The sequence below is a fragment of the Acipenser ruthenus genome, chromosome 58, assembly GCF_902713425.1.
Source record: "Acipenser ruthenus chromosome 58, fAciRut3.2 maternal haplotype, whole genome shotgun sequence".
Taxonomy (NCBI): domain Eukaryota; kingdom Metazoa; phylum Chordata; class Actinopteri; order Acipenseriformes; family Acipenseridae; genus Acipenser; species Acipenser ruthenus.
In genome coordinates this window covers 4,807,488-4,831,539 of record NC_081246.1, presented here as the reverse complement: position 1 = coordinate 4,831,539, position 24,052 = coordinate 4,807,488, and the positions used below count along the sequence as shown (strand labels likewise).

The 24,052-nt window shown below is 42.1% G+C and overlaps 4 protein-coding genes across 4 annotated transcripts; all 4 read left to right on the top strand.

Annotated features, from left to right (window-relative positions):
* Positions 1 to 171: 171 nt before the first annotated feature.
* On the top strand, positions 172 to 6,492 carry LOC131724933 (zinc finger protein OZF-like). Its single transcript, XM_059018033.1, has 2 exons — positions 172 to 335; positions 3,507 to 6,492. Exon 2 carries the CDS (start codon positions 3,546 to 3,548, stop codon positions 5,016 to 5,018), a length of 1,473 nt encoding a protein of 490 aa, XP_058874016.1. The 5' UTR covers positions 172 to 335; positions 3,507 to 3,545; the 3' UTR covers positions 5,019 to 6,492.
* A 1,323-nt stretch (positions 6,493 to 7,815) lies between these two features.
* On the top strand, positions 7,816 to 14,283 carry LOC131724918 (zinc finger protein ZFP2-like). The gene is made up of 2 exons (XM_059017977.1): positions 7,816 to 7,872; positions 9,055 to 14,283. Exon 2 carries the CDS (start codon positions 9,110 to 9,112, stop codon positions 11,048 to 11,050), a length of 1,941 nt encoding a protein of 646 aa, XP_058873960.1. The 5' UTR covers positions 7,816 to 7,872; positions 9,055 to 9,109; the 3' UTR covers positions 11,051 to 14,283.
* A 100-nt stretch (positions 14,284 to 14,383) lies between these two features.
* Positions 14,384 to 19,752, top strand: LOC131724964 (zinc finger protein 239-like). Its single transcript, XM_059018142.1, has 2 exons — positions 14,384 to 14,459; positions 15,661 to 19,752. Exon 2 carries the CDS (start codon positions 15,716 to 15,718, stop codon positions 16,562 to 16,564), a length of 849 nt encoding a protein of 282 aa, XP_058874125.1. The 5' UTR covers positions 14,384 to 14,459; positions 15,661 to 15,715; the 3' UTR covers positions 16,565 to 19,752.
* Positions 19,753 to 19,960: 208 nt separating this feature from the next.
* LOC117407759 (zinc finger protein 239-like) lies at positions 19,961 to 22,051 on the top strand. Its single transcript, XM_059018134.1, has 2 exons — positions 19,961 to 20,079; positions 21,112 to 22,051. The coding sequence occupies exon 2, from the start codon at positions 21,167 to 21,169 to the stop codon at positions 22,049 to 22,051; it is 885 nt and encodes a 294-aa protein (XP_058874117.1). The 5' UTR covers positions 19,961 to 20,079; positions 21,112 to 21,166.
* The last annotated feature ends 2,001 nt before the right edge of the window (positions 22,052 to 24,052 follow it).

Genomic DNA, 24,052 nt, shown 5'->3' with positions numbered 1-24,052 from the left:
TTAAATACATGCATTAATCTCATGTTTTCATACATCACCGCATATATTATTATTATTATTATTATTATTATTATTATTATTATTATTATTATTATTATTATTATTCTGAACGGTACTCGAGTATAAAAATGCTCCTGTTTTCTTGATTATACACTAAACTTCCACAGAGCTCATCCCCTATTGGTTAGGAGAGCCCCAGCGCGTCCAATCACCGGAGGACTCCTCTTTTCAGGATGTCCCCGCAGGTGAGAGAGGGGGCGGGTTTGTTTTCGCTTCGGTCTCACAATGTTTTTACCTGAAGGAGAGAGAGGAGGCTGGAGTGGCTGAATTAACGAGTAAGTTTTGTTTTTTTAATCTAAATTAATTGTATTGCATTTGTTAACCGGTACAGACACTTACATTTGATCAGTTGTACTGCAAATTATTTGCTTCGTGTAATAATATTGCAAGAAAGACGGTCCTTTTTTCCGTGGTCATAAATAAATAATAATAATAATAATAATAATAACACGCACACAGAGACCCACCGCCCCTGGGGAGAAAAAAACCAAACAAATGAAAACAAAATCTATCGTGTTAAATTAATACCGAGCGTTTCTATTTGTTTACAAACAATAACCGCTCGAGCTCTCACCTCAGCGCTGAATGGGGCCGTTTGCGTGCGCGCGCGCCGCCGCCTCACAAACAAACAAACAAACAAACAAACAAACAAACAAAATACTTTTTTGGGTCAATAGCAGCGGTACCGGTGACATGGGCCTCCACAGAATTAATTCTAGGGGGGTGGAGGGGAAGGTGTTTCAAAGTATTCGGGTAGCGCGGTTTTGTATTCCATCATAATTCTTCTAAGCCTCATTTACATTAACAACTGAAGCTAAACCCCGATGAAAATCAACGCTGTAAATGTGCCTCCATTAGGGCTGCCCGGGAGGGGGGAGGGGGGGTCTGTTTAAATATAGATGCTCAGAAATCGTATCCCGTGGAAGAGTAACTTACAAAGTGAAATAAAAACCCGTTTGCCCAGCGGAGCTTTGAGACAGTCTCTCATACCCGCACGGTAATGAACAGCGGTACCGCCGGCCTCCATATCGAGTCTGATTGTGAAATTCAGAGCTAACCCTGCAAACTTATATCCCGCCAGCGACAAAACACAAGACGTTCCTGCACAAGAATCTCCGCACAGCCAGCTTGGTATCCTTTTGATCGGCTTAGTGGCTTTCCTGTAGTTTTTAAAAACATGATATCGTCTCCCGAATAGATGACTCCCCTGTAGTTCTGCTTACCGCTGACGAGGAGAATTAAATTAGCATAATATTCTTCTCCCAAGTCTGCTAACTCACCACTGTTCGTCGTGTTTAACTGCAACTCCCCTTTAAAAACGACCCGGAGCCCTGTTTTAATAGGTTTTGGTTTCTGAATTAAAAGAGAGAAACTGTTAATTGTAAAATTAATTCGTAACGGAGAGACGAGAATGCCGGAAGCCCCAACGCGCATGCGTGTAACTCGTCTCCACCTCGCAGGACAGAGAGGACGTCTCGCGGTGAAAATGAGAGTTACCGTAAAAATTCGATTAAATGCCTCCTGTGTTTGTTTGCCAGCAGACCCGGCGCTTATATTAGATCATGAGCCCTGCGTGCTTCATGCGGTCATTGAGATCGGCTAACACACAACCTTGTAGCAACATCATAACTCAATTGAAACACTCCAGGGACTTTGTTAAAAGGTTGAAAGGTTTGTTAAAAGGGATCTAAGTGGAGGGGAATTAAATTTCATTACAAGATCAATCTATTTTTTTAAAGAAAACTTTCATATTAATTATTGTTTATTAAATTTTACATTTAAAAAAAAAAAATATGTACAGAATGTATTGACGCGCAGAAGTAAATAGTAAGGCTGAATTCACTCGATGTGTAATCAGATTTTCCTTGAACAAAATACATGAAGCTGCGTTTGAGGAGAATCAAAACATGTGTTAGTCCTCGTGATTCAATTCAAAACAAATGCGTCCGTAAAGCGATTAAACTATCCATCAAATCAGAAATGCTGATGACGTCTTTCAGGTCTAGCCTATGAAAGCTTCATTTCTCAGGACAGCCGTACGAAGGCAGCCGTGGCCGGCAGTCGTGTGCAAAATTATACACCGGAGCAAAAACTTTATTTCATGGAGTGTATAAAAGATTGTAGTGAAGCTGTGGAGGAGGACAGAAAGGATTCCACAGCGATTCTGCAAAGCAGAGCTGCACGGGATCCACTTGTGAACAGATTCAACGCTGCCTTCCCTGTGGAAGAGGATGGAAGCAGAGACACTGGAGAGTCGGATTGGAATTATGTATTATTATTATTATTATTATTATTATTATTATAAAACAGGCCTGCGTTCATTTGAATAATTTAAATAAGCATGAAACTGGGTGTTATTGCAAACGTTTTGACACTTTCTCCCCAAGAAGATTTCAAATCATTTTATATCACATTTGGTTAGGAATAGTTCAGTTTTATGAAGTTGTCAATACATTTTGGGATGTTTCACATTTGTTCCAGTTAATACGATACCACAAGTCTTTAGTCGACAGAAATTGCTGGACTAACTCAGTAAGGTTTTTTTTTTTAGTATCCTCTAGACAGCAACAGCAGTTTTTTGGGGTTCGTTTTAATTGAGACACGTTTTAATCCTCAGCTGGGGACTATCTGGAGCTGCTTAGTTCGTTGCAATTGGTATTACCTTGCATGCCAGTTTAGTCCCGTCCTCCGTACGAACCACGGGCTCATCCCCAGTCAGGACTCTGCTTTCACTTCACTGCAATTGATCCTCACTCTTCAGTCCTGATTCAGCTTCACCGCTCTGGGTTCGATTGAGTGTTTCTGGTCGTATCGGTTTATTTAATACTGAACACAAGTCTGATCTAAGCTATAGAGATTGAGAATCACAATAGTGGTGTGGAGTGATCTCTATTTCTGTTGTTGCATGTAGAGACCTTTCAGATTCATGCTTTAGTTTCAAGGAGCTCTACATGATGCTGACAGGCAGAACTGTTTAAACAAATCTAATGTGGGGGTTTACATGGGAATGGAAGTTTACACACTTTATATTCATGTTTATTGCATCTCTTGCCTGGTTAGTTCTGTGGGTGCTTACAAGCACCAATAAGTATACATGCAAATCTTTCACAGCACTAAAAAGAAACTTCATTATCAAATCTGTCAACCTTTTCAATACTAACCTTTGTCTTGTGTGAATGAAATGCTGTTATTTTCTAAGCAGTGTTCCTGAGGATCTTATGCTTGAGTGGTTACATGTGTGGGTGCTTTTTATACATGTTTGAATATTTCTCTGTTTAGAACTGTCTTTGTTTCTGTGATTTTGGTCCATCTCTCCTTCCTCCTTGTTATAGAAAATCTCCTTCATCTCACTCAGTACAGCACATTTGTGAACATGGTAATGAATGGAGTCTGGAGATGGTAAGGCAAGTTCATAGAATCTAAGAGAGATTTTCTTTTCTTTTCAGGAAATTTTTTCAGAAGATAAAACTGGATTATCCTTGAAGATGGAGCCTGTCCATATTAAACAGGAGAGTCCTGTCCTAGAATCAGTCCATATTAAAGAGGAGAGTCCTGTACTAGAATCAGTCCATATTAAAGAGGAGAGTCCTGTACTAGAATCAGTCCATATTAAAGAGGAGAGTCCAGTACTAGAATCAGTCCATATTAAAGAGGAGAGTCCAGTACTAGAATCAGTCCATATTAAAGAGGAGTCTCATCATTCTAACTGTCATGAATGCAGGGCGGATTTCAGACGCCACAGCACCGTGAAACACCACCTGCGAGTTCTGAAGGTACAGCTGGGTTATCCTTGTGAAAGGCAGGATTCAGAGATGGAGCTTCCTGAACTAGACCCTGTCCATGTTGAAGAGGAGGGTAACCATTTTAAAACAAGCAGCTTGCAGGGCTCACTGTCCTGTACAGAATGTGGAAAGAGTTTCAGTCAGTTACAAAAACTGAAACTTCACCAGAGAATCCACACAGGAGAGAAACCATATGTGTGTGCTGACTGTGGGAAGAGTTTCAGAACGTTAGATAACTTGAAAACACACCAGCGAATCCACACTGGAGAGAAACCATATGTCTGTGCTGACTGTGGGAAGAGATTCAGTCAGTTACAACACCTGAAACTTCACCAGCAAATCCACACTGGAGAGAAACCGCATGTCTGTGCTGACTGTGGGAAGAGTTTCAATAATTTACAAAACCTGAATCTTCACCAGCGAATCCACACTGGGGAGAAACCACATGTCTGTGCTGACTGTGGGAAGAGCTTCAGACAGTTAGGCAATTTGAAAACACACCAGCGAATCCACACTGGAGAGAAACCGTATGTCTGTGCTGACTGTGGGAAGAGATTCAGTCAGTCAGGCCACTTGAAAACACACCAGAGAATCCACACTGGAGAGAAACAACATGTCTGTGCTGACTGTGGGAAGAGTTTCAGATGGTCACAAAGCCTGAAACGTCACCAGCGAATCCACACAGGAGAGAAACCATATGTGTGTGCTGACTGTGGGAAGGGTTTCAGACAGTCAGACAAATTGAAAACACACCAGCGAATCCACACTGAAGAGAAACAACATGTCTGTGCTGACTGTGGGAAGAGTTTCAGACAGTCAGGCAAATTGAAAACACACCAGCGAATCCACACTGGAGAGAAACCATATGTCTGTGCTGACTGTGGGAAGAGTTTCAATCATTTACAATACCTGAAACTACACCAGCGAATCCACACTGGAGAGAACCCACATGTCTGTGCTGACTGTGGGAAGAGTTTCAATCATTTACAATACCTGAAACTACACCAGCGAATCCACACTGGAGAGAACCCACATGTCTGTGCTGACTGTGGGAAGAGTTTCAATGAGTTACAAAACCTGAAAATTCACCAGCGAATCCACACTGGAGAGAAACCGCATCCGTGTCATAAATGTGAAAAAAGTTTAACCCGCGCTCAGAAATTCCAGTCGTTTTAAACAGCAGCGTAATATAGAATCTGTGAGATCTCTGGTGAATGTCTACAGATGATACAGATTCATCAATATTAAACACAGTGCTCTGAAGCCGTTACATTATAAAGTACATTCTTAGTTTGCAATCCATTGAATATACAGACGCCTCAGAGCGTTGTGTGATACGAGGTGAAGCTGAGTGCCTCCAACCCCTGAGAAGTCTGTATATTCAACGTATACGGTGTGGGAGAAATTCATAGTTGTAATTGAATGTACTTTATAAAATGACATTTCAAATCTTAAACTATGAGGCTTAAGATGCTGTGATGTTAATTAAGTGTGTCTTCCCCCAGCTTTCTCCCATAACATTCAAGATCTGCTTCAAAGGACTGGATATTAGTAACAGAGGGTCATAAAGATTTAAATTGGATTCAGTTCAGATTACCTGCCAGTCTGATCTAAACAAACAGAGCTGATTCTTATCTGTTAATTAAGAAAGTCTGTCTGGAAGCCAGGATACAACTTTCTTCCTATAAAGGGTTAAGAAGTGCGACACCTGGTGGATACGAGGTGCCATGACTTTCAAGCCATGAAATGAATTGTTATCCTGAAACACAAGTGAATGAAACTGACATGTTTATCCTTCTGTCATCAATAAAACTATATTTTGTTTCTATACATGTTTTGAATCCTGTTCTCTCTCCCCCTCTCTCTCTCTCTCTCTCTCTCTCTCTCTTTCTCTCTCTCTATGGAGGAGGGTCGCTCCCTGTGTTAATGACGCACATTGCTTGTGTAAAAGGAAGCGTCATTCAAATTTGTAAGCCAATGAAAGGACTGATTTCGGTCAGGGATTACCTTCCTGTTTTACCCGGAAGTGATTGGATCACCACAGTAAACTCCTCTTGGGGCGCTGTATTTAAATCGCAACACTCATGAAATGTTTGAAAAATTATCTCTTAAACTATCCCTTTGAATTCGTTTTGAATCACAGCCTGTTGACTCTCCAGCTCCTATCTGTTCAACTCTTCCTAACATCATGAACTGCATTGGAATGAAGAGATCAAGCTGTTTTAATCAGCAAGAAGGGTTTCTATTACCATGATTAGCAAGCTGTGTGTTAATTGAGTTTAGATGAGCTTCAAGATTGAGAGAAATAATCTGAGTAAACCCGATCTGTGTGACACTGAATTCATTTCATGAAGTGTCTGAAGAGACCAGAAGACTCTGCCAGTGTGTTTTGTGTGGGACGTGGGCCTCGTTTTATTAATAAGTTTCTTTTTCGTTCTATTTTAACGTTATGCTTGAGTTTTTAAAGGTTGTATTTAACTTCCAGTGACACGTAAACTCAGTATATGAAAGAGAAGGAGTTGCTTCAGTAAATATCAATGCATCACATCTGCATCAAAGAACAGGAAAGCATCTATACAATAGAGTTCAATGTAGAATGGAATGTGGGGATTTGAAACTAATAAATGGTAAACGTTGTTCAGATTTGAAACATGGTCTGGTCTCATCCTTATAGAGCAACACAGTAGTTAATTCCATGTTTACCTGAATCCACAAACCTTACAGGCTGCAGCGTTAACCTGTAGTGTAGAGAGACAGGGCGGTACACCTGCCATACACACACAGCATGCAAATACACACAATACAGCACTGTGCAAAAGAGCTGGCCAAAACATTAGGAACACCTGCCATACACACACAGCATGCAAATACACACAATACAGCACTGTGCAAAAGAGCTGGCCAAAACATTAGGAACACCTGCCATACACACAGTCCTGTTCAGTTTGACGCTACAATATAACCCCTTCTTCTTGGTGTCTGTGTTAGTTTACTACATTCTGAAAAGAGTTTAGAATACAATAAAGCCAGTAATTTAAGCAATGTTCTGCCTGCCTGGAACTAGAATGGGGAATGTAAACTAACTGGAAAGTCAACATTTCTGATGAACTAGTTCTGCACAGAAAGCTGAACTCTGGTAGAATGTAGCAAACATTCACTCAGGAATAATATTGTAGTTTCTGTAGAGGCTCTTATCCAATTGTAGATTCAGTGGTTTCCCACGATTGATTAGACTGAAACAAAAATACTGTTAAACTGAAGTCTAGTGGAACAATGTATTAAACACGCAGCCATGCAATCGTATTGACTGTGAAACTGCACACAGATCTGTTACTCCGGCGCTGTGTCGTTTTCCAGCAGCCAGTACTTGCGTGGAGGCCTGGCGCCATCTACTGGGAGACGTGAGAATAGCAGGGAGAGGTTTGTCATTCATTTCAATGGGAGAGAGATTATTCAGTCTCTGGTATCTGGAAAGGTAATCCTCGCATTTAAATGAGTGTATTAGCTCATGTGTTTGTATTATACATGACAGTGATACAAGGTATTATTAGCCATGTGTAACTTTATAAACGAATCGGCTATTCTATAAATGATCCAACATTTCCTTGTCATTTTATTAACTGGCTGATCAGCTGGTAACTTTTAATCATTTTTATTATAATTAATAAAACTATTACTTGTGTGTTTATTTTGAATGAATACATTAATCTCCTGTTTTCATATATCACCGCATTATTATTATTATTTTATTATTATTATTATTATTATTATTATTATTATTATTATTATACTTAACGGTACTCGAGTATAAAAATGCGCCTGTTTTCTTGAATTTACGGTAAACTGCCACAGAGCTGATTCCCTATTGGTTAGGAGAGCCCCAGCCCGTCCAATCACCGGAGGACTCCTCGGTTCACAATGACCCCGCAGCCAATGGCAGGCGAGAGAGGGGGCGGGTTTGTTCGCTTCGGTCCCTCACAATATTCTTCCCTGAAGGAGAGAGAGGAGGCCGGAGAGGCTGAATTAACGAGTAAGATTTTAAATATAAATTCATTTTATTACATTTGTTAACCGGTACAGACTCTTACATTTGATCAGTTCTACTGAACACAGTTTGTTTCGTGTAATAATATTTTCAGAAAGCGGGTCGTTTTGTTCCCGTGGATGATGATAATAATTGTATCTCACACACACGCAGGCCCACCGAGAGGGCAGCCGCTGGAAAAAACTAAAAAAAAACTAAAACAAACAAAACTTAAAAAATCAATTCCGGTCAATTAATATCAAACATTTAAACATTTTTAAAAACGCGTAACCGCTCGAGCCCTCCGCGCCGCGCGGGAGCGTTTGCGTTCGCGCGCGCCGCCCCCACGTAAACAAACAAGCCGTCCTTTTGATTTCCGGTGTGAGGCTGCGCTCCGCTCCGCTGCAGACTCGACAGTCCTGTATTATTATTATTATTATTATTATTACTATTATTATTATTATTATTATTTATTTCTTAGCAGACGCTCTTATCCAGGACGACTTGCAATTCTTACAAGATATCAGATTATTTTTTACATACAATTACACATTTATACAGTTGGGTTTTTTACTGGAGCAATCTAGGTAAAGTACCTTGCTCAAGGGTACAGCAGCAGTGTCCCCCACCTGGGACTGAACCCACGACCCTCCGATCAAGAGTCCAGAGCCCTGACCACTACTCCACATTCTGCCCTAAAAAACGATTTTGCTGAAGCGGTTTCCTCCCACTGCTAATTAAAATGAAAAATAGCCACCTAGCTAACAATTTCATCCCGAGGGCCGCAGTGAAACGTACTGTCTTTAAATGGGGACTTTAGTGAAGACTGCGTGTGTACGCGAGTACGTTAATTACTGTAGATAGTAATTCATAGCCAGGCAATAGCAACACATGAAACGTACAATAAAATCAACATTTTATTTGTGTCGTCGCTGTTAGTTTGAGGCGGAGCTTCACGGTCGTCATGGTGACACGGCTGAGAGAATGTTTTCCTCTGTCGCCCCGTCTGGTGCTGTCAGTGTCAGTCTCTCAGCACACAGTACAGCGAGTCGCTCAGTGACGAGGTGCAAACAGGTGATCGATCGCTCTGTGTGAGCGTTTACGAAGGTGCTGCTGAGACAACTTCTTAGAGTTTAACACAGGGAGTGTAACAGATTGTATTGTGTGTGTTTTTTTGTTGTTTTTTAGGAAATTTGTTGAGAAGACAAAACTGGATTATCCTTGTGAAACAGAAGATTCAACGATGGAGTCTGTCCATATTAAACATGAGAGACCTGTACTAGAATCAGTCCATATTAAAGAGGAGAGTCCTGTACTAGACTCAGTCCATATTAAAGAGGAGAGTTCTGTCTTAGAATCATTCCATATTAAAGAGGAGAGTCCTGTACTAGAATCAGTCCACATTAAAGAGGAGAGTCCTGAACTAGAATCAGTCCATATTAAAGAGGACAGTCCTGTACTAGAATCAGTCCACATTAAAGAAGAGAGTCCTGAACTAGAATCAGTCCATATTAAAGATGAGAGTCCTGTACTAGAATCAGTCCATATTAAACAGGAGAGACCTGTACTAGAATCAGTCCATATTAAAGAGGAGAGTCCTGTACTAGAATCAGTCCATATTAAAGAGGAGAGTCCTGTCCTAGAATCAGTCCATATTAAAGAGGAGATTCTTGTCCTAGAATCAGTCCATATTAAAGAGGAGAGTCCTGTAGTAGAATCGGTCCATATTAAAGAGGAGAGTCCTGTAATAGAATCAGTCCATATTAAAGATGAGAGTCCTGTACTAGAATCAGTCCACATTAAAGAAGAGAGTCCTGAACTAGAATCAGTCCATATTAAAGATGAGAGTCCTGTACTAGAATCAGTCCATATTAAAGAGGAGAGTCCTGTCCTAGAATCAGTCCATATTAAAGAGGAGATTCCTGTCCTAGAATCAGTCCATATTAAAGAGGAGATTCCTGTCCTAGAATCAGTCCATATTAAAGAGGAGAGTCCTGTACTAGAATCAGTCTATGTTAAAGAGGAGACTCATCATCCTAACTGTCGTGAATGCGGGGCAGATTTCAGACACCATAGCCCCGTGAAACACCACCTGCGAGTTCTGAAGGTACAGCTGGGTTATCCTTGTGAAAGGCAGGATTCAGAGATGGAGCCTGTCCACATTAAAGAGGAGCTTGCTGAACTAGACCCTGTCCATGTTGAAGAGGAGGGTAACCATTTTAAAACAAGCAGCTTGCAGGGCTCTCTGTCCTGTACAGAATGTGGAAAGAGTTTCAGACAGTTACAAAACCTGAAACTTCACCACAAAATCCACACTGGAGAGAAACAACATGTCTGTCCTGACTGTGGGAAGAGATTCAGACGTTTACAACACCTAAAACTCCACCAGCGAATCCACACTGGAGAGAAACCGCATGTCTGTGCTGACTGTGGGAAGAGTTTCAGATATTCACAAAGCCTGAAATATCACCAGCGAATCCACAGAACGGAGAAATCACATGTCTGTGCTGCCTGTGGGAAGAGTTTCAGTCAGTCAGGCACCTTGAAAACACACAAGAGAATCCACACTGGAGAGAAACAACATGTCTGTGCTGACTGTGGGAAGAGTTTCAATCATTTAAAATACCTGAAAATTCATCAGAGAATCCACACTGGAGACAAACCACATGTCTGTGCTGACTGTGGGAAGAGTTTCAGTCAGTTAAAAAACCTGAAAAATCATCAGAGAATCCACACTGGAGAGAAACCACATGTCTGTGCTGACTGTGGGAAGAGATTCAGTCAGTTAAAAAACCTGAAACTTCACCAGCGAATCCACACTGGAGAGAAACCGTATTCCTGTGCTGACTGTGGGAAGAGTTTCAATCAGTCAGACCACTTGAAAAGACACCAGCGAATCCACACTGGCGAGAAACCATATGTCTGTGCTGACTGTGGGAAGAGTTTCAGACTGTCAGGCGATTTGAAAATTCACCAGCGAATCCACACTGGAGAGAAACCACATGTCTGTGCTGACTGTGGGAAGAGTTTCAATCAGTCAGGCCACTTGAAAAGACACCAGCGAATCCACACAGGAGAGAAACAACATGTCTGTGCTGACTGTGGGAAGAGTTTCAGACGTTTACAAAACCTGAAATATCACCAGCGAATCCACACTGGAAGAGAAACCGCATCCGTGTCATAAATGTGAAAAAAGTTTAACCCGCGCTCAGAAATTCCAGTCGTTTTAAACAGCAGCGTAATATAGAATCTGTGAGATCTCTGGTGAATGTCTACAGATGATACAGATTCATCAATATTAAACACAGTGCTCTGAAGCCGTTACATTATAAAGTACATTCTTAGTTTGCAATCCATTGAATATACAGACGCCTCGGAGCGTTGTGTGATACGAGGCAAAGCCGAGTGCCTCCAACCCCTGAGAAGTCTGTATATTCAACGCATACGCCGTGGGAGAAATTCATAGTTGTAATTGAATGTACTTTGTAAAATGACATTTCAAATCTTAAACTATGAGGCTTAAGATGCTGTGATGTTAATTAAGTGTGTCTTCCCCCAGCTTTCTCCCATAACATTCAAGATCTGCTTCAAAGGACTGGATATTAGTAACAGAGGGTCATAAAGATTTAAATTGGATTCAGTTCAGATTACCTGCCAGTCTGATCTAAACAAACAGAGCTGATTCTTATCTGTTAATTAAGAAAGTCTGTCTGGAAGCCAGGATACAACTTTCTTCCTATAAAGGGTTAAGAAGTGCGACACCTGGTGGATACGAGGTGCCATGACTTTCAAGCCATGAAATGAATTGTTATCCTGAAACACAAGTGAATGAAACTGACATGTTTATCCTTCTGTCATCAATAAAACTATATTTTGTTTCTATACATGTTTTGAATCCTGTTCTCTCTCCCCCTCTCTCTCTCTCTCTCTCTCTCTCTCTCTCTTTCTCTCTCTCTATGGAGGAGGGTCGCTCCCTGTGTTAATGATGCACATTGCTTGTGTAAAAGGAAGCGTCATTCAAACTTGTAAGCCAATGAAAGGACTGATTTCGGTCAGGGATTACCTTCCTGTTTTACCCGGAAGTGATTGGATCACCACAGTAAACTCCTCTTTGGGCGCTGTATTTAAATCGCAACACTCATGAAATGTTTGAAAAATTATCTCTTAAACTATCCCTTTGAATTCGTTTTGAATCACAGCCTGTTGACTCTCCAGCTCCTATCTGTTCAACTCTTCCTAACATCATGAACTGCATTGGAATGAAGAGATCAAGCTGTTTTAATCAGCAAGAAGGGTTTCTATTACCATGATTAGCAAGCTGTGTGTTAATTGAGTTCAGATGAACTTCAAGATTGAGAGAAATAATCTGAGTAAACCCGATCTGTGTGACACTGAATTCATTTCATGAAGTGTCTGAAGAGACCAGAAGACTCTGCCAGTGTGTTTTGTGTGGGACGTGGGCCTCGTTTTATTAATAAGTTTCTTTTTAGTTCTATTGTAACGTTATGCTTGAGTTTTTAAAGGTTGTATTTAACTTCCAGTGACACGTAAACTCAGTATATGAAAGAGAAGGAGTTGCTTCAGTAAATATCAATGCATCACATCTGCATCAAAGAACAGGAAAGCATCTAAACAATAGAGTTCAATGCAGAACGGAATGTGGGGATTTGAAACTAATAAATGGTAAACGTTGTTCAGATTTGAAACATGGTCTGGTCTCATCCTTATAGAGCAACACAGTAGTTAATTCCATGTTTACCTGAATCCACAAACCTTACAGGCTGCAGCGTTAACCTGTAGTGTAGAGAGACAGGGCGGTACACCTGCCATACACACACAGCATGCAAATACACACAATACAGCACTGTGCAAAAGAGCTGGCCAAAACATTAGGAACACCTGCCATACACACACAGCATGCAAATACACACAATACAGCACTGTGCAAAAGAGCTGGCCAAAACATTAGGAACACCTGCCATACACACACAGCATGCAAATACACACAATACAGCGCTGTGCAAAAGAGCTGGCCAAAACATTAGGAACACCTGCCATACACACACAGCATGCAAATACACACAATACAGCGCTGTGCAAAAGAGCTGGCCAAAACATTAGGAACACCTGCCATACACACACAGCATGCAAATACACACAATACAGCGCTGTGCAAAAGAGCTGGCCAAAACATTAGGAACACCTGCCATACACACATAGCATGCAAATACACACAATACAGCGCTGTGCAAAAGAGCTGGCCAAAACATTAGGAACACCTGCCATACACACACAGCATGCAAATACACACAATACAGCACTGTGCAAAAGAGCTGGCCAAAACATTAGGAACACCTGCCATACACACACAGCATGCAAATACACACAATACAGCACTGTGCAAAAGAGCTGGCCAAAACATTAGGAACACCTGCCATACACACACAGCATGCAAATACACACAATACAGCACTGTGCAAAAGAGCTGGCCAAAACATTAGGAACACCTGCCATACACACAGTCCTGTTCAGTTTGACGCTACAATATAACCCCTTCTTCTTGGTGTCTGTGTTAGTTTACTACATTCTGAAAAGAGTTTAGAATACAATAAAGCCAGTAATTTAAGCAATGTTCTGCCTGCCTGGAACTAGAATGGGGAATGTAAACTAACTGGAAAGTCATCAATCTAGTTTCTGATGAACTAGTTCTGCACAGAAAGCTGAACTCTGGTAGAATGAAGCAAACATTCACTCAGGAATAATATTGTAGTTTCTGTAGAAGCTCTTATCCAATTGTAGATTCAGTGATTTCCCACGATTGATTAGACTGAAACAAAAATACTGTTAAACTGAAGTCTAGTGGAACAATGTATTAAACACGCAGCCATGCAATCGTATTGACTGTGAAACTGCACACAGATGTGTTACACCGGCGCTGTGTCGTTTTCCAGCAGCCAGTACTTGCGTGGAGGACTGGCGCCATCTACTGGGAGACGTGAGAATACCGGGGAGAGGTTTGTCATTCATTTCAATGGGAGAGAGATGATTCAGTCTCTGGTATCTGGAAAGTTAATAATCGCATTTAAATGAGTGTATTAGCTCATGTGTTTGTATTATACATGACAGTGATACAAGGTATTAAGGTTTGTAACTTTATAAATGAACCTGCTATTCTATAAATGAACCAACATTTCCTTGTCATTTTATTAACTGGCTGATCAGCTGGTAACTTTTAATCATTTTTATTATATAATTAATAAAACTATTATCTGTGTGCTTGTTTTAAATACATGCATTAATCTCCTGCTTTCATACATCACCGCATGTATTATTAGTAGCATTATTAATACATTTAACGGTACTCGAGTATAAAAATGCTCCTGTTTTCTTGATTATACGGTAAAATGCCAAAGAGCTGATCCCCTATTGGTTTGGAGAGTCCCAGCGCGTCCAATCACCGGAGGACTCCCCGGTTCGGAATGACTCCGCAGCCAATGGCAGGCGAGAGAGGGGGCGGGTTTGTTTTCGCTTCGGTCCCTCACAATATTCTTCCCTGAAGGAGAGAGAGGAGGCCGGAGAGGCTGAATTAACGAGTAAGATTTTAAATATAAATTCATTTTATTACATTTGTTAACCGGTACAGACTCTTACATTTGATCAGTTCTACTGAACACAGTTTGTTTCGTGTAATAATATTTTCAGAAAGCGGGTCGTTTTGTTCCCGTGGATGATGATAATAATTGTATCTCACACACACGCAGGCCCACCGAGAGGGCAGCCGCTGGAAAAAACTAAAAAAAACTAAAAAAACAAAACTTAAAAAATCAATTCCGGTCAATTAATATCAAACATTTAAACATTTTTAAAAACGCGTAACCGCTCGAGCCCTCCGCGCCGCGCGGGAGCGTTTGCGTTCGCGCGCGCCGCCGCCACGTAAACAAACAAGCCGTCCTTTTGATTTCCGGTGTGAGGCTGCGCTCCGCTCCGCTGCAGACTCGACAGTCCTGAATTATTATTATTATTATTATTATTATTATTATTATTATTATTATGTATTTCTTAGCAGTCGCCCTTATCCAGGGCGACTTACAATTGTTACAAGATATCACATTATTTTTACATACAATTCCCCATTTATACAGTTGGGTTTTTACTGGAGCAATCTAGGTAAAGTACCTTGCTCAAGGGTACAGCAGCAGTGTCCCCCCACCTGGGATTGAACCCACGACCCTCCGGTCAAGAGTCCAGAGCCCTGACCACTACTCCACACTGAGTCCAGAGCCCTGACCACTACTCCACACCGAGTCCAGAGCCCTGACCACTACTCCACACCGAGTCCAGAGCCCTGACCACTACTCCACACCGAGTCCAGAGCCCTGACCACTACTCCACACCGAGTCCAGAGCCCTGACCACTACTCCAAACCGAGTCCAGAGCCCTGACCACTACTCCACACCGAGTCCAGAGCCCTGACCACTACTCCACATGCTGCCCTAAAAAACAATTTTGCTGAAGCGGTTTTCTCCCACTGCTAATTAAAAATAAAAAAGCCACCGAGCTTCACGGTCGTCATGGTGACACGGCTGAGAGAATGTTTTCCTCTGTCGCCCCGTCTGGTGCTGTCAGTGTCAGTCTCTCAGCACACAGTACAGCGAGTCGCTCAGTGACGAGGTGCAAACAGGTGATCGATCGCTCTGTGTGAGCGTTTACGAAGGCGCTGGTGAGATGACTTCTTAGAATTTAACACAGGGAGTATAACAGATTGTATTATGTGTGTTTTTTCTTGTTTTTTAGGAAATTTGTTGAGAAGACAAAACTGGATTATCCTTGTGAAACAGAAGATTCAACGATGGAGCCTGTCCATATTAAAGAGGAGAGTCCTGAACTAGAATCAGTCCATATTAAAGAGGAGAGTCCTGTACTGGAATCAGTCCATATTAAAGAGGAGAGTCCTGAACTAGAATCAGTCCATATTAAAGAGGAGAGTCCTGTACTGGAATCAGCCCATATTAAAGAGGAGAGTCCTGACCTAGAATCAGCCTGTATTAAAAGGGTTATTCTCAATTCTAACCCCTTAAGCAGCTTTCAGGACTCTCTTACCTGTGGTGACTGTGGGAAGTGTTTCAGTCAGTCAGGCACTTTGAAAAGACATCAGAGAATCCACACAGGCGAGAAGCCACATCACTGTGATGACTGTGGGAAGAGTTTCAGAGAGCCAAGGGACTTCCAAATACACCAGCGAATCCACACTGGAGAGAAACCGTATACCTGTGCAGAGTGTGGGAAGAGTTTCACGCAGTCGCAAAGCCTGAAACGTCACCAGCAAACCCACACTGGAGAGAAACTACACATCTGTGGTGACTGTGGGAACAGTTTCAGTCAGTTACAAAACCTGCAACTTCACCAGCGAATCCACACTGGAGAGAAACCGCATGTCTGTGCTGACTGTGGGAAGAGCTTCAGAGATTTACAAAGCCTGAAACTTCACCAGCGAATCCACACTGGAGAGAAACGATATGTCTGTGGTGACTGTGGGAAGAGATTCAGCTGGTCAAGCACATTGAAAAGACACGAGCGAATCCACACAGGAGAGAAGCCGAATGTCTGTGCCGACTGCGGGAAGAGTTTCACACGTTTACAAAACCTGAAACTTCACCAGCGAATCCACTCTGGAAGAGAAACCGTATACCTGTGCTGACTGTGGGAGGAGTCTCAGAGATTTACAAAGCCTGAAACTTCACCAGCGAATCCACACTGGAAGAGAAACCGTATACCTGTGCTGACTGTGGGAGGAGTCTCAGAGATTTACAAAGCCTGAAACTTCACCAGCGAATCCACTCTGGAAGAGAAACCGTATACCTGTGCTGACTGTGGGAGGAGTCTCAGAGATTTACAAAGCCTGAAACTTCACCAGAGAATTCACACAGAAGGGAAACCAAAATGTCGGTGGTGACTGTGGGAGGAGTTTCAGATGGATATACAGCTTGAGAGGCACCAGCGAATCCACACAGCAGAGAAACCCTCTCACCCAACCTTCTCCCATAACACTTGAGATCTGCTTCAAAGGACTGGATATTAGTAACAGAGGGTCGTAAAGATTTAAATTGGTTTCAGTTCAGATTACCTGCCAGTCTGGTCTAAACAAACAGAGCTGATTCTTATCTGTTAATTAAGAAAGTCTGTCTGAAAGCCAGGATACAACTTCCTATAAAGGGTTAAGAATTGCGACATCTGGTGGATACGAGGCGCCATGACTTTCAACCCATGAAATGAATTGTTATCCTGAAACATAAGTGAATGAAACTGACATTTTTATCCTTTTGTGATCAATATAACTATATTGTGTTCTATACATGTTTCGAATCCTGTTCTCTCTCTCTCTCTCTCTCTCTCTCTCTCTCTCTCTCTCTCTCTCTCTCTCTCTCTCTATGGAGGAGGGTCGCTTCCTGTGTTAATGACGCACATTGCGAATACAAATACACACAATACAGCGCTGTGCAAAAGAGCTGGCCAAAACATTAGGAACACCTGCCATACACACACAGCATGCAAATACACACAATACAGCACTGTGCAAAAGAGCTGGCCAAAACATTAGGAACACCTGCCATACACACACAGCATGCTAATACACACAATACAGCGCTGTGCAAAAGAGCTGCCCAAAATATTAGGAACACCTGCCATACACACACAGCATGCAAATACACACTATACAGCACTGTGCAAAAGAGCTGGCCAAAACATTAGGAACACCTGCCATACACACACAGCATGCAAATACACACAATACAGCACTGTGCAAAAGAGCTGGCCAAAACATTAGGAACACCTGCCATACACACATAGCATGCAAATACACACAATACAGCGCTGTGCAAAAGAGCTGGCCAAAACATTAGGAACACCTGCCATACACACACAGCATGCAAATACACACAATACAGCACTGTGCAAAAGAGCTGGCCAAAACATTAGGAACACCTGCCATACACACACAGCATGCAAATACACACAATACAGCACTGTGCAAAAGAGCTGGCCAAAACATTAGGAACACCTGCCATACACACACAGCATGCAAATACACACAATACAGCACTGTGCAAAAGAGCTGGCCAAAACATTAGGAACACCTGCCATACACACACAGCATGCAAATACACACAATACAGCGCTGTGCAAAAGAGCTGGCCAAAACATTAGGAACACCTGCCATACACACACAGCATGCAAATACACACAATACAGCGCTGTGCAAAAGAGCTGGCCAAAACATTAGGAACACCTGCCATACACACACAGCATGCAAATACACACAATACAGCGCTGTGCAAAAGAGCTGGCCAAAACATTAGGAACACCTGCCATACACACACAGCATGCAAATACACACAATACAGCACTGTGCAAAAGAGCTGGCCAAAACATTAGGAACACCTGCCATACACACACAGCATGCAAATACACACAATACAGCGCTGTGCAAAAGAGCTGGCCAAAACATTAGGAACACCTGCCATACACACACAGCATGCAAATACACACAATACAGCACTGTGCAAAAGAGCTGGCCAAAACATTAGGAACACCTGCCATACACACACAGCATGCAAATACACACAATACAGCACTGTGCAAAAGAGCTGGCCAAAACATTAGGAACACCTGCCATACACACACAGCATGCAAATACACACAATACAGCACTGTGCAAAAGAGCTGGCCAAAACATTAGGAACACCTGCCATACACACACAGCATGCAAATACACACAATACAGCACTGTGCAAAAGAGCTGGCCAAAACATTAGGAACACCTGCCATACACACACAGCATGCAAATACACACAATACAGCACTGTGCAAAAGAGCTGGCCAAAACATTAGGAACACCTGCCATACACACACAGCATGCAAATATACACAATACAGCACTGTGCAAAAGAGCTGGCCAAAACATTAGGAACACCTGCCATACACACACAGCATGCAAATACACACAATACAGCACTGTGCAAAAGAGCTGGCCAAAACAGTAGGAACACCTGCCATACACACACAGCATGCAAATATACACAATACAGCACTGTGCAAAAGAGCTGGCCAAAACATTAGGAACACCTGCCATACACACAGTCCTGTTCAGTTTGACACTACAATATAATCATTTCTTCTTGGTGTCTGTGTTAGTTTGCTACATTCTTCCAGAGTTTAGAATACAATAAAGTCAGTAATTTAAGCAATGTTCTGCTTGCCTGGAACTAGAATGGGGAATGTAAACTAACTGGAAAGTCATCAATCTAGTTTCTGATGAACTAGTTCTGCACAGAAAGCTGAACTCTGGTAGAATGTAGCAAACATTCACTCAGGAATAATATTGTAGTTTCTGTAGAAGCTCTTATCCAATTGTAGATTCAGTGATTTCCCACGATTGATTAGACTGAAGCAAAAATACTGTTAAACTGAAGTCTAGTGGAACAATGTATTAAACATGCAGCCATGCAATCGTATTGACTGTGAAACTGCACACAGATTTCTTACACCGGCGCTGTGTCGTTTTCCTGCAGCCAGTAATTGCGTGGAGGCCTGGCGCCATCTACTGGGAGACGTGAGAATAGCAGGGAGAGGTTTGTCATTCATTTCAATGGGAGAGAGATTATTCAGTCTCTGGTATCTGGAAAGTTAATCCTCGCATTTAAATGAGTGTATTAGCTCATGTGTTTGTATTATACATGACAGTGATACAAGGTATTATTAGCCGTTTGTAACTTTATAAATGAACCTGCTATTCTATAAATGAACCAACATTTCCTTGTCATTTTATTAACTGGCTGATCAGATGGTAACCTTTAATCATTTTTATTATATAATTAATAAAACTCTTATCTGTGTGCTTGTTTTAAATACATGCATTAATCTCCTGCTTTCATACATCACCGCATGTATTATTAGTAGCATTATTAATACATTTAACGGTACTCGAGTATAAAAATGCTCCTGTTTTCTTGATTATACGGTAAAATGCCAAAGAGCTGATCCCCTATTGGTTAGGAGAACCCCAGATCGTCCAATCACCGGAGGACTCCTCGGTTCAGAATGACCCCGCAGCCAATGGCAGGCGAGAGAGGGGGCGGGTTTGTTTTCGCTTCGGTTCCTCACAATATTCTTCCCTGAAGGAGAGAGAGGAGGCTGGAGAGGCTGAATTAACGAGTAAGATTTTAAATATAAATTCATTTTATTACATTTGTTAACCGGTACAGACTCTTACATTTGATCAGTTCTACTGAACACAGTTTGTTTCGTGTAATAATATTTTCAGAAAGCGGGTCGTTTTGTTCGTCGTGGATGATGATAATAATTGTATCTCACACACACGCAGGCCCACCGAGAGGGCAGCCGCTGGAAAAAAAAAAAAAAAACTAAAACAACAAAACTTAAAAAATCAATTCCGGTCAATTAATATCAAACATTTAAACATTTTTAAAAACGCGTAACCGCTCGAGCCCTCCGCGCCGCGCGGGAGCGTTTGCGTTCGCGCGCGCCGCCGCCACGTAAACAAACAAGCCGTCCTTTTGATTTCCGGTGTGAGGCTGCGCTCCGCTCCGCTGCAGACTCGACAGTCCTGTATTATTATTATTATTATTATAATTATGTATTTATTAGCAGACGCCCTTATCCAGGGCGACTTACAATTGTTAGAAGATAACACATTATTTTTCACATACAATTCCCCATTTATACAGTTGTTTTTTTACTGGAGCAATCTAGGTAAAGTACCTTGCTCAAGGGTACAGCAGCAGTGTCCCCCACCTGGGATTGAACCCACGACCCTCCGGTCAAGAGTCCAGAGCCCTAACCGCTACTCCACACTGCTGCCCTAAAAAACAATTTTGCTGAAGCGGTTTCCTCTGTAGATAGTAATTCATAGCCAGGCAATAGCAACACACGTGATGTACAATAAAATCAACATTGTATTTGTGTCGTCGCTGTCAGTTTGAGGCGGAGCTTTACGGTCGTCATGGTGACACGGCTGAGAGAATGTTTTCCTCTGTCGCCCCGTCTGGTGCTGTCAGTGCCAGTCTCTCAGCACACAGTACAGCGAGTCGCTCAGTGACGAGGTGCAAACAGGTGATCGATCGCTCTGTGTGAGCGTTTACGAAGGTGCTGCTGAGACAACTTCTTAGAATTTAACACAGGGAGTGTAACAGATTGTATTGTGTGTGTTTTTTTGTTGTTTTTTAGGGAATTTGTTGAGAAGACAAAACTGGATTATCCTTGTGAAACAGAAGATTCAACGATGGAGCCTGTCCATATTAAACAGGAGAGACCTGTACTAGACTCAGTCCATATTAAAGAGGAGAGACCTGTACTAGAATCAGTCCATATTAAAGAGGAGAGTCCTGAACTAGACTCAGTCCATATTAAAGAGGAGAGTCCTGTACTAGACTCAGTCCATATTAAAGAGGAGAGTCCTGTACTAGAATCAGTCCATATTAAAGAGGAGAGTCCTGAACTAGAATCAATCTGTATTAAAAGGGTTATTCTCAATTCTAACCCCTTAAGCAGCTTTCAGGACTCTCTTATCTGTGGTGACTGTGGGAAGAGTTTCAGTCAGTCAGGGACTTTGAAAAGACATCAGAGAATCCACACAGGCGAGAAGCCACATCACTGTGATGACTGTGGGAAGAGTTTCAGAGAGCCAAGGGACTTCCAAATACACCAGCGAATCCACACTGGAGAGAAACCGTATACCTGTGCAGAGTGTGGGAAGAGTTTCACGCAGTCGCAGAGCCTGAAACGTCACCAGCAAACCCACACTGGAGAGAAACTACACATCTGTGGTGACTGTGGGAACAGTTTCAGTCAGTTACAAAACCTGCAACTTCACCAGCGAATCCACACTGGAGAGAAACCGCATGTCTGTGCTGACTGTGGGAAGAGTTTCAGAGATTTACAAAGCCTGAAACTTCACCAGCGAATCCACACTGGAGAGAAACGATATGTCTGTGGTGACTGTGGGAAGAGATTCAGCTGGTCAAGCACATTGAAAAGACACGAGCGAACCCACACTGGAGAGAAACTACACATCTGTGGTGACTGCGGGAAGAGTTTCACACGTTTACAAAACCTGAAACTTCACCAGCGAATCCACTCTGGAAGAGAAACCGTATACCTGTGCTGACTGTGGGAGGAGTCTCAGAGATTTACAAAGCCTGAAACTTCACCAGAGAATTCACACAGAAGGGAAACCAAAATGTCGGTGGTGACTGTGGGAGGAGTTTCAGATGGATATACAGCTTGAGAGGCACCAGCGAATCCACACAGCAGAGAAACCCTCTCACCCAACCTTCTCCCATAACACTCGAGATCTGCTTCAAAGGACTGGATATTAGTAACAGAGGGTCGTAAAGATTTGAAATGGTTTCAGTTCAGATTACCTGCCAGTCTGGTCTAAACAAACAGAGCTGATTCTTATCTGTTAATTAAGAAAGTCTGTCTGAAAGCCAGGATACAACTTCCTATAAAGGGTTAAGAATTGCGACATCTGGTGGATACGAGGCGCCATGACTTTCAACCCATGAAATGAATTGTTATCCTGAAACATAAGTGAATGAAACTGACATTTTTATCCTTTTGTGATCAATATAACTATATTGTGTTCTATACATGTTTCGAATCCTGTTCTCTCTCTCTCTCTCTCTCTCTCTCTCTCTCTCTCTCTCTCTCTCTCTCTCTCTATGGAGGAGGGTCGCTTCCTGTGTTAATGACGCACATTGCGAATACAAATACACACAATACAGCACTGTGCAAAAGAGCTGGCCAAAACATTAGGAACACCTGCCATACACACACAGCATGCAAATACACACAATACAGCACTGTGCAAAAGAGCTGGCCAAAACATTAGGAACACCTGCCATACACACACAGCATGCAAATACACACAATACAGCACTGTGCAAAAGAGCTGGCCAAAACATTAGGAACACCTGCCATACACACACACAGCATGCAAATACACACAATACAGCACTGTGCAAAAGAGCTGGCCAAAACATTAGGAACACCTGCCATACACACACAGCATGCAAATACACACAATACAGCACTGTGCAAAAGAGCTGGCCAAAACATTAGGAACACCTGCCATACACACACAGCATGCAAATACACACAATACAGCACTGTGCAAAAGAGCTGGCCAAAACATTAGGAACACCTGCCATACACACACCCAGCATGCAAATACACACAATACAGCGCTGTGCAAAAGAGCTGGCCAAAACATTAGGAACACCTGCCATACACACACAGCATGCAAATACACACAATACAGCACTGTGCAAAAGAGCTGGCCAAAACATTAGGAACACCTGCCATACACACACAGCATGCAAATACACACAATACAGCACTGTGCAAAAGAGCTGGCCAAAACATTAGGAACACCTGCCATACACACAATCCTGTTCAGTTTGACACTACAATATAATCTCTTCTTCTTGGTGTCTGTGTTAGTTTACTACATTCTGAAAAGAGTTTAGAATACAATAAAGCCAGTAATTTAAGCAATGTTCTGCCTGCCTGGAACTAGAATGGGGAATGTAAACTAACTGGAAAGTCATCAATCTAGTTTCTGATGAACTAGTTCTGCACAGAAAGCTGAACTCTGGTAGAATGTAGCAAACATTCACTCAGGAATAATATTGTAGTTTCTGTAGAGGCTCTTATCCAATTGTAGATTCAGTGATTTCCCACGATTGATTAGACTGAAACAAAAATACTGTTAAACTGAAGTCTAGTGGAACAATGTATTAAACACGCACCCATGCAATCGTATTGACTGTGAAACTGCACACAGATCTGTTACACCGGCGCTGTGTCGTTTTCCAGCAGCCAGTACTTGCGTGGAGGACTGGCGCCATCTACTGGGAGACGTGAGAATAGCAGGGAGAGGTTTAGCCATTCATTTCAAAGGGAGAGAGATGATTCAGTCTCTGGTATCTAGAAAGGTAATCCTCGCATTTAAATGAGTGTATTAGCTCATGTGTTTGTATTATACATGAAGTGATACAGGTATTATTAGCCGTTTGTCACTTTATAAATGAACCGGATATTCTATAAATGAACCAACATTTCCCTGTCATTTTATTAACTGGCTGATCAGCTGGTAACTTTTATC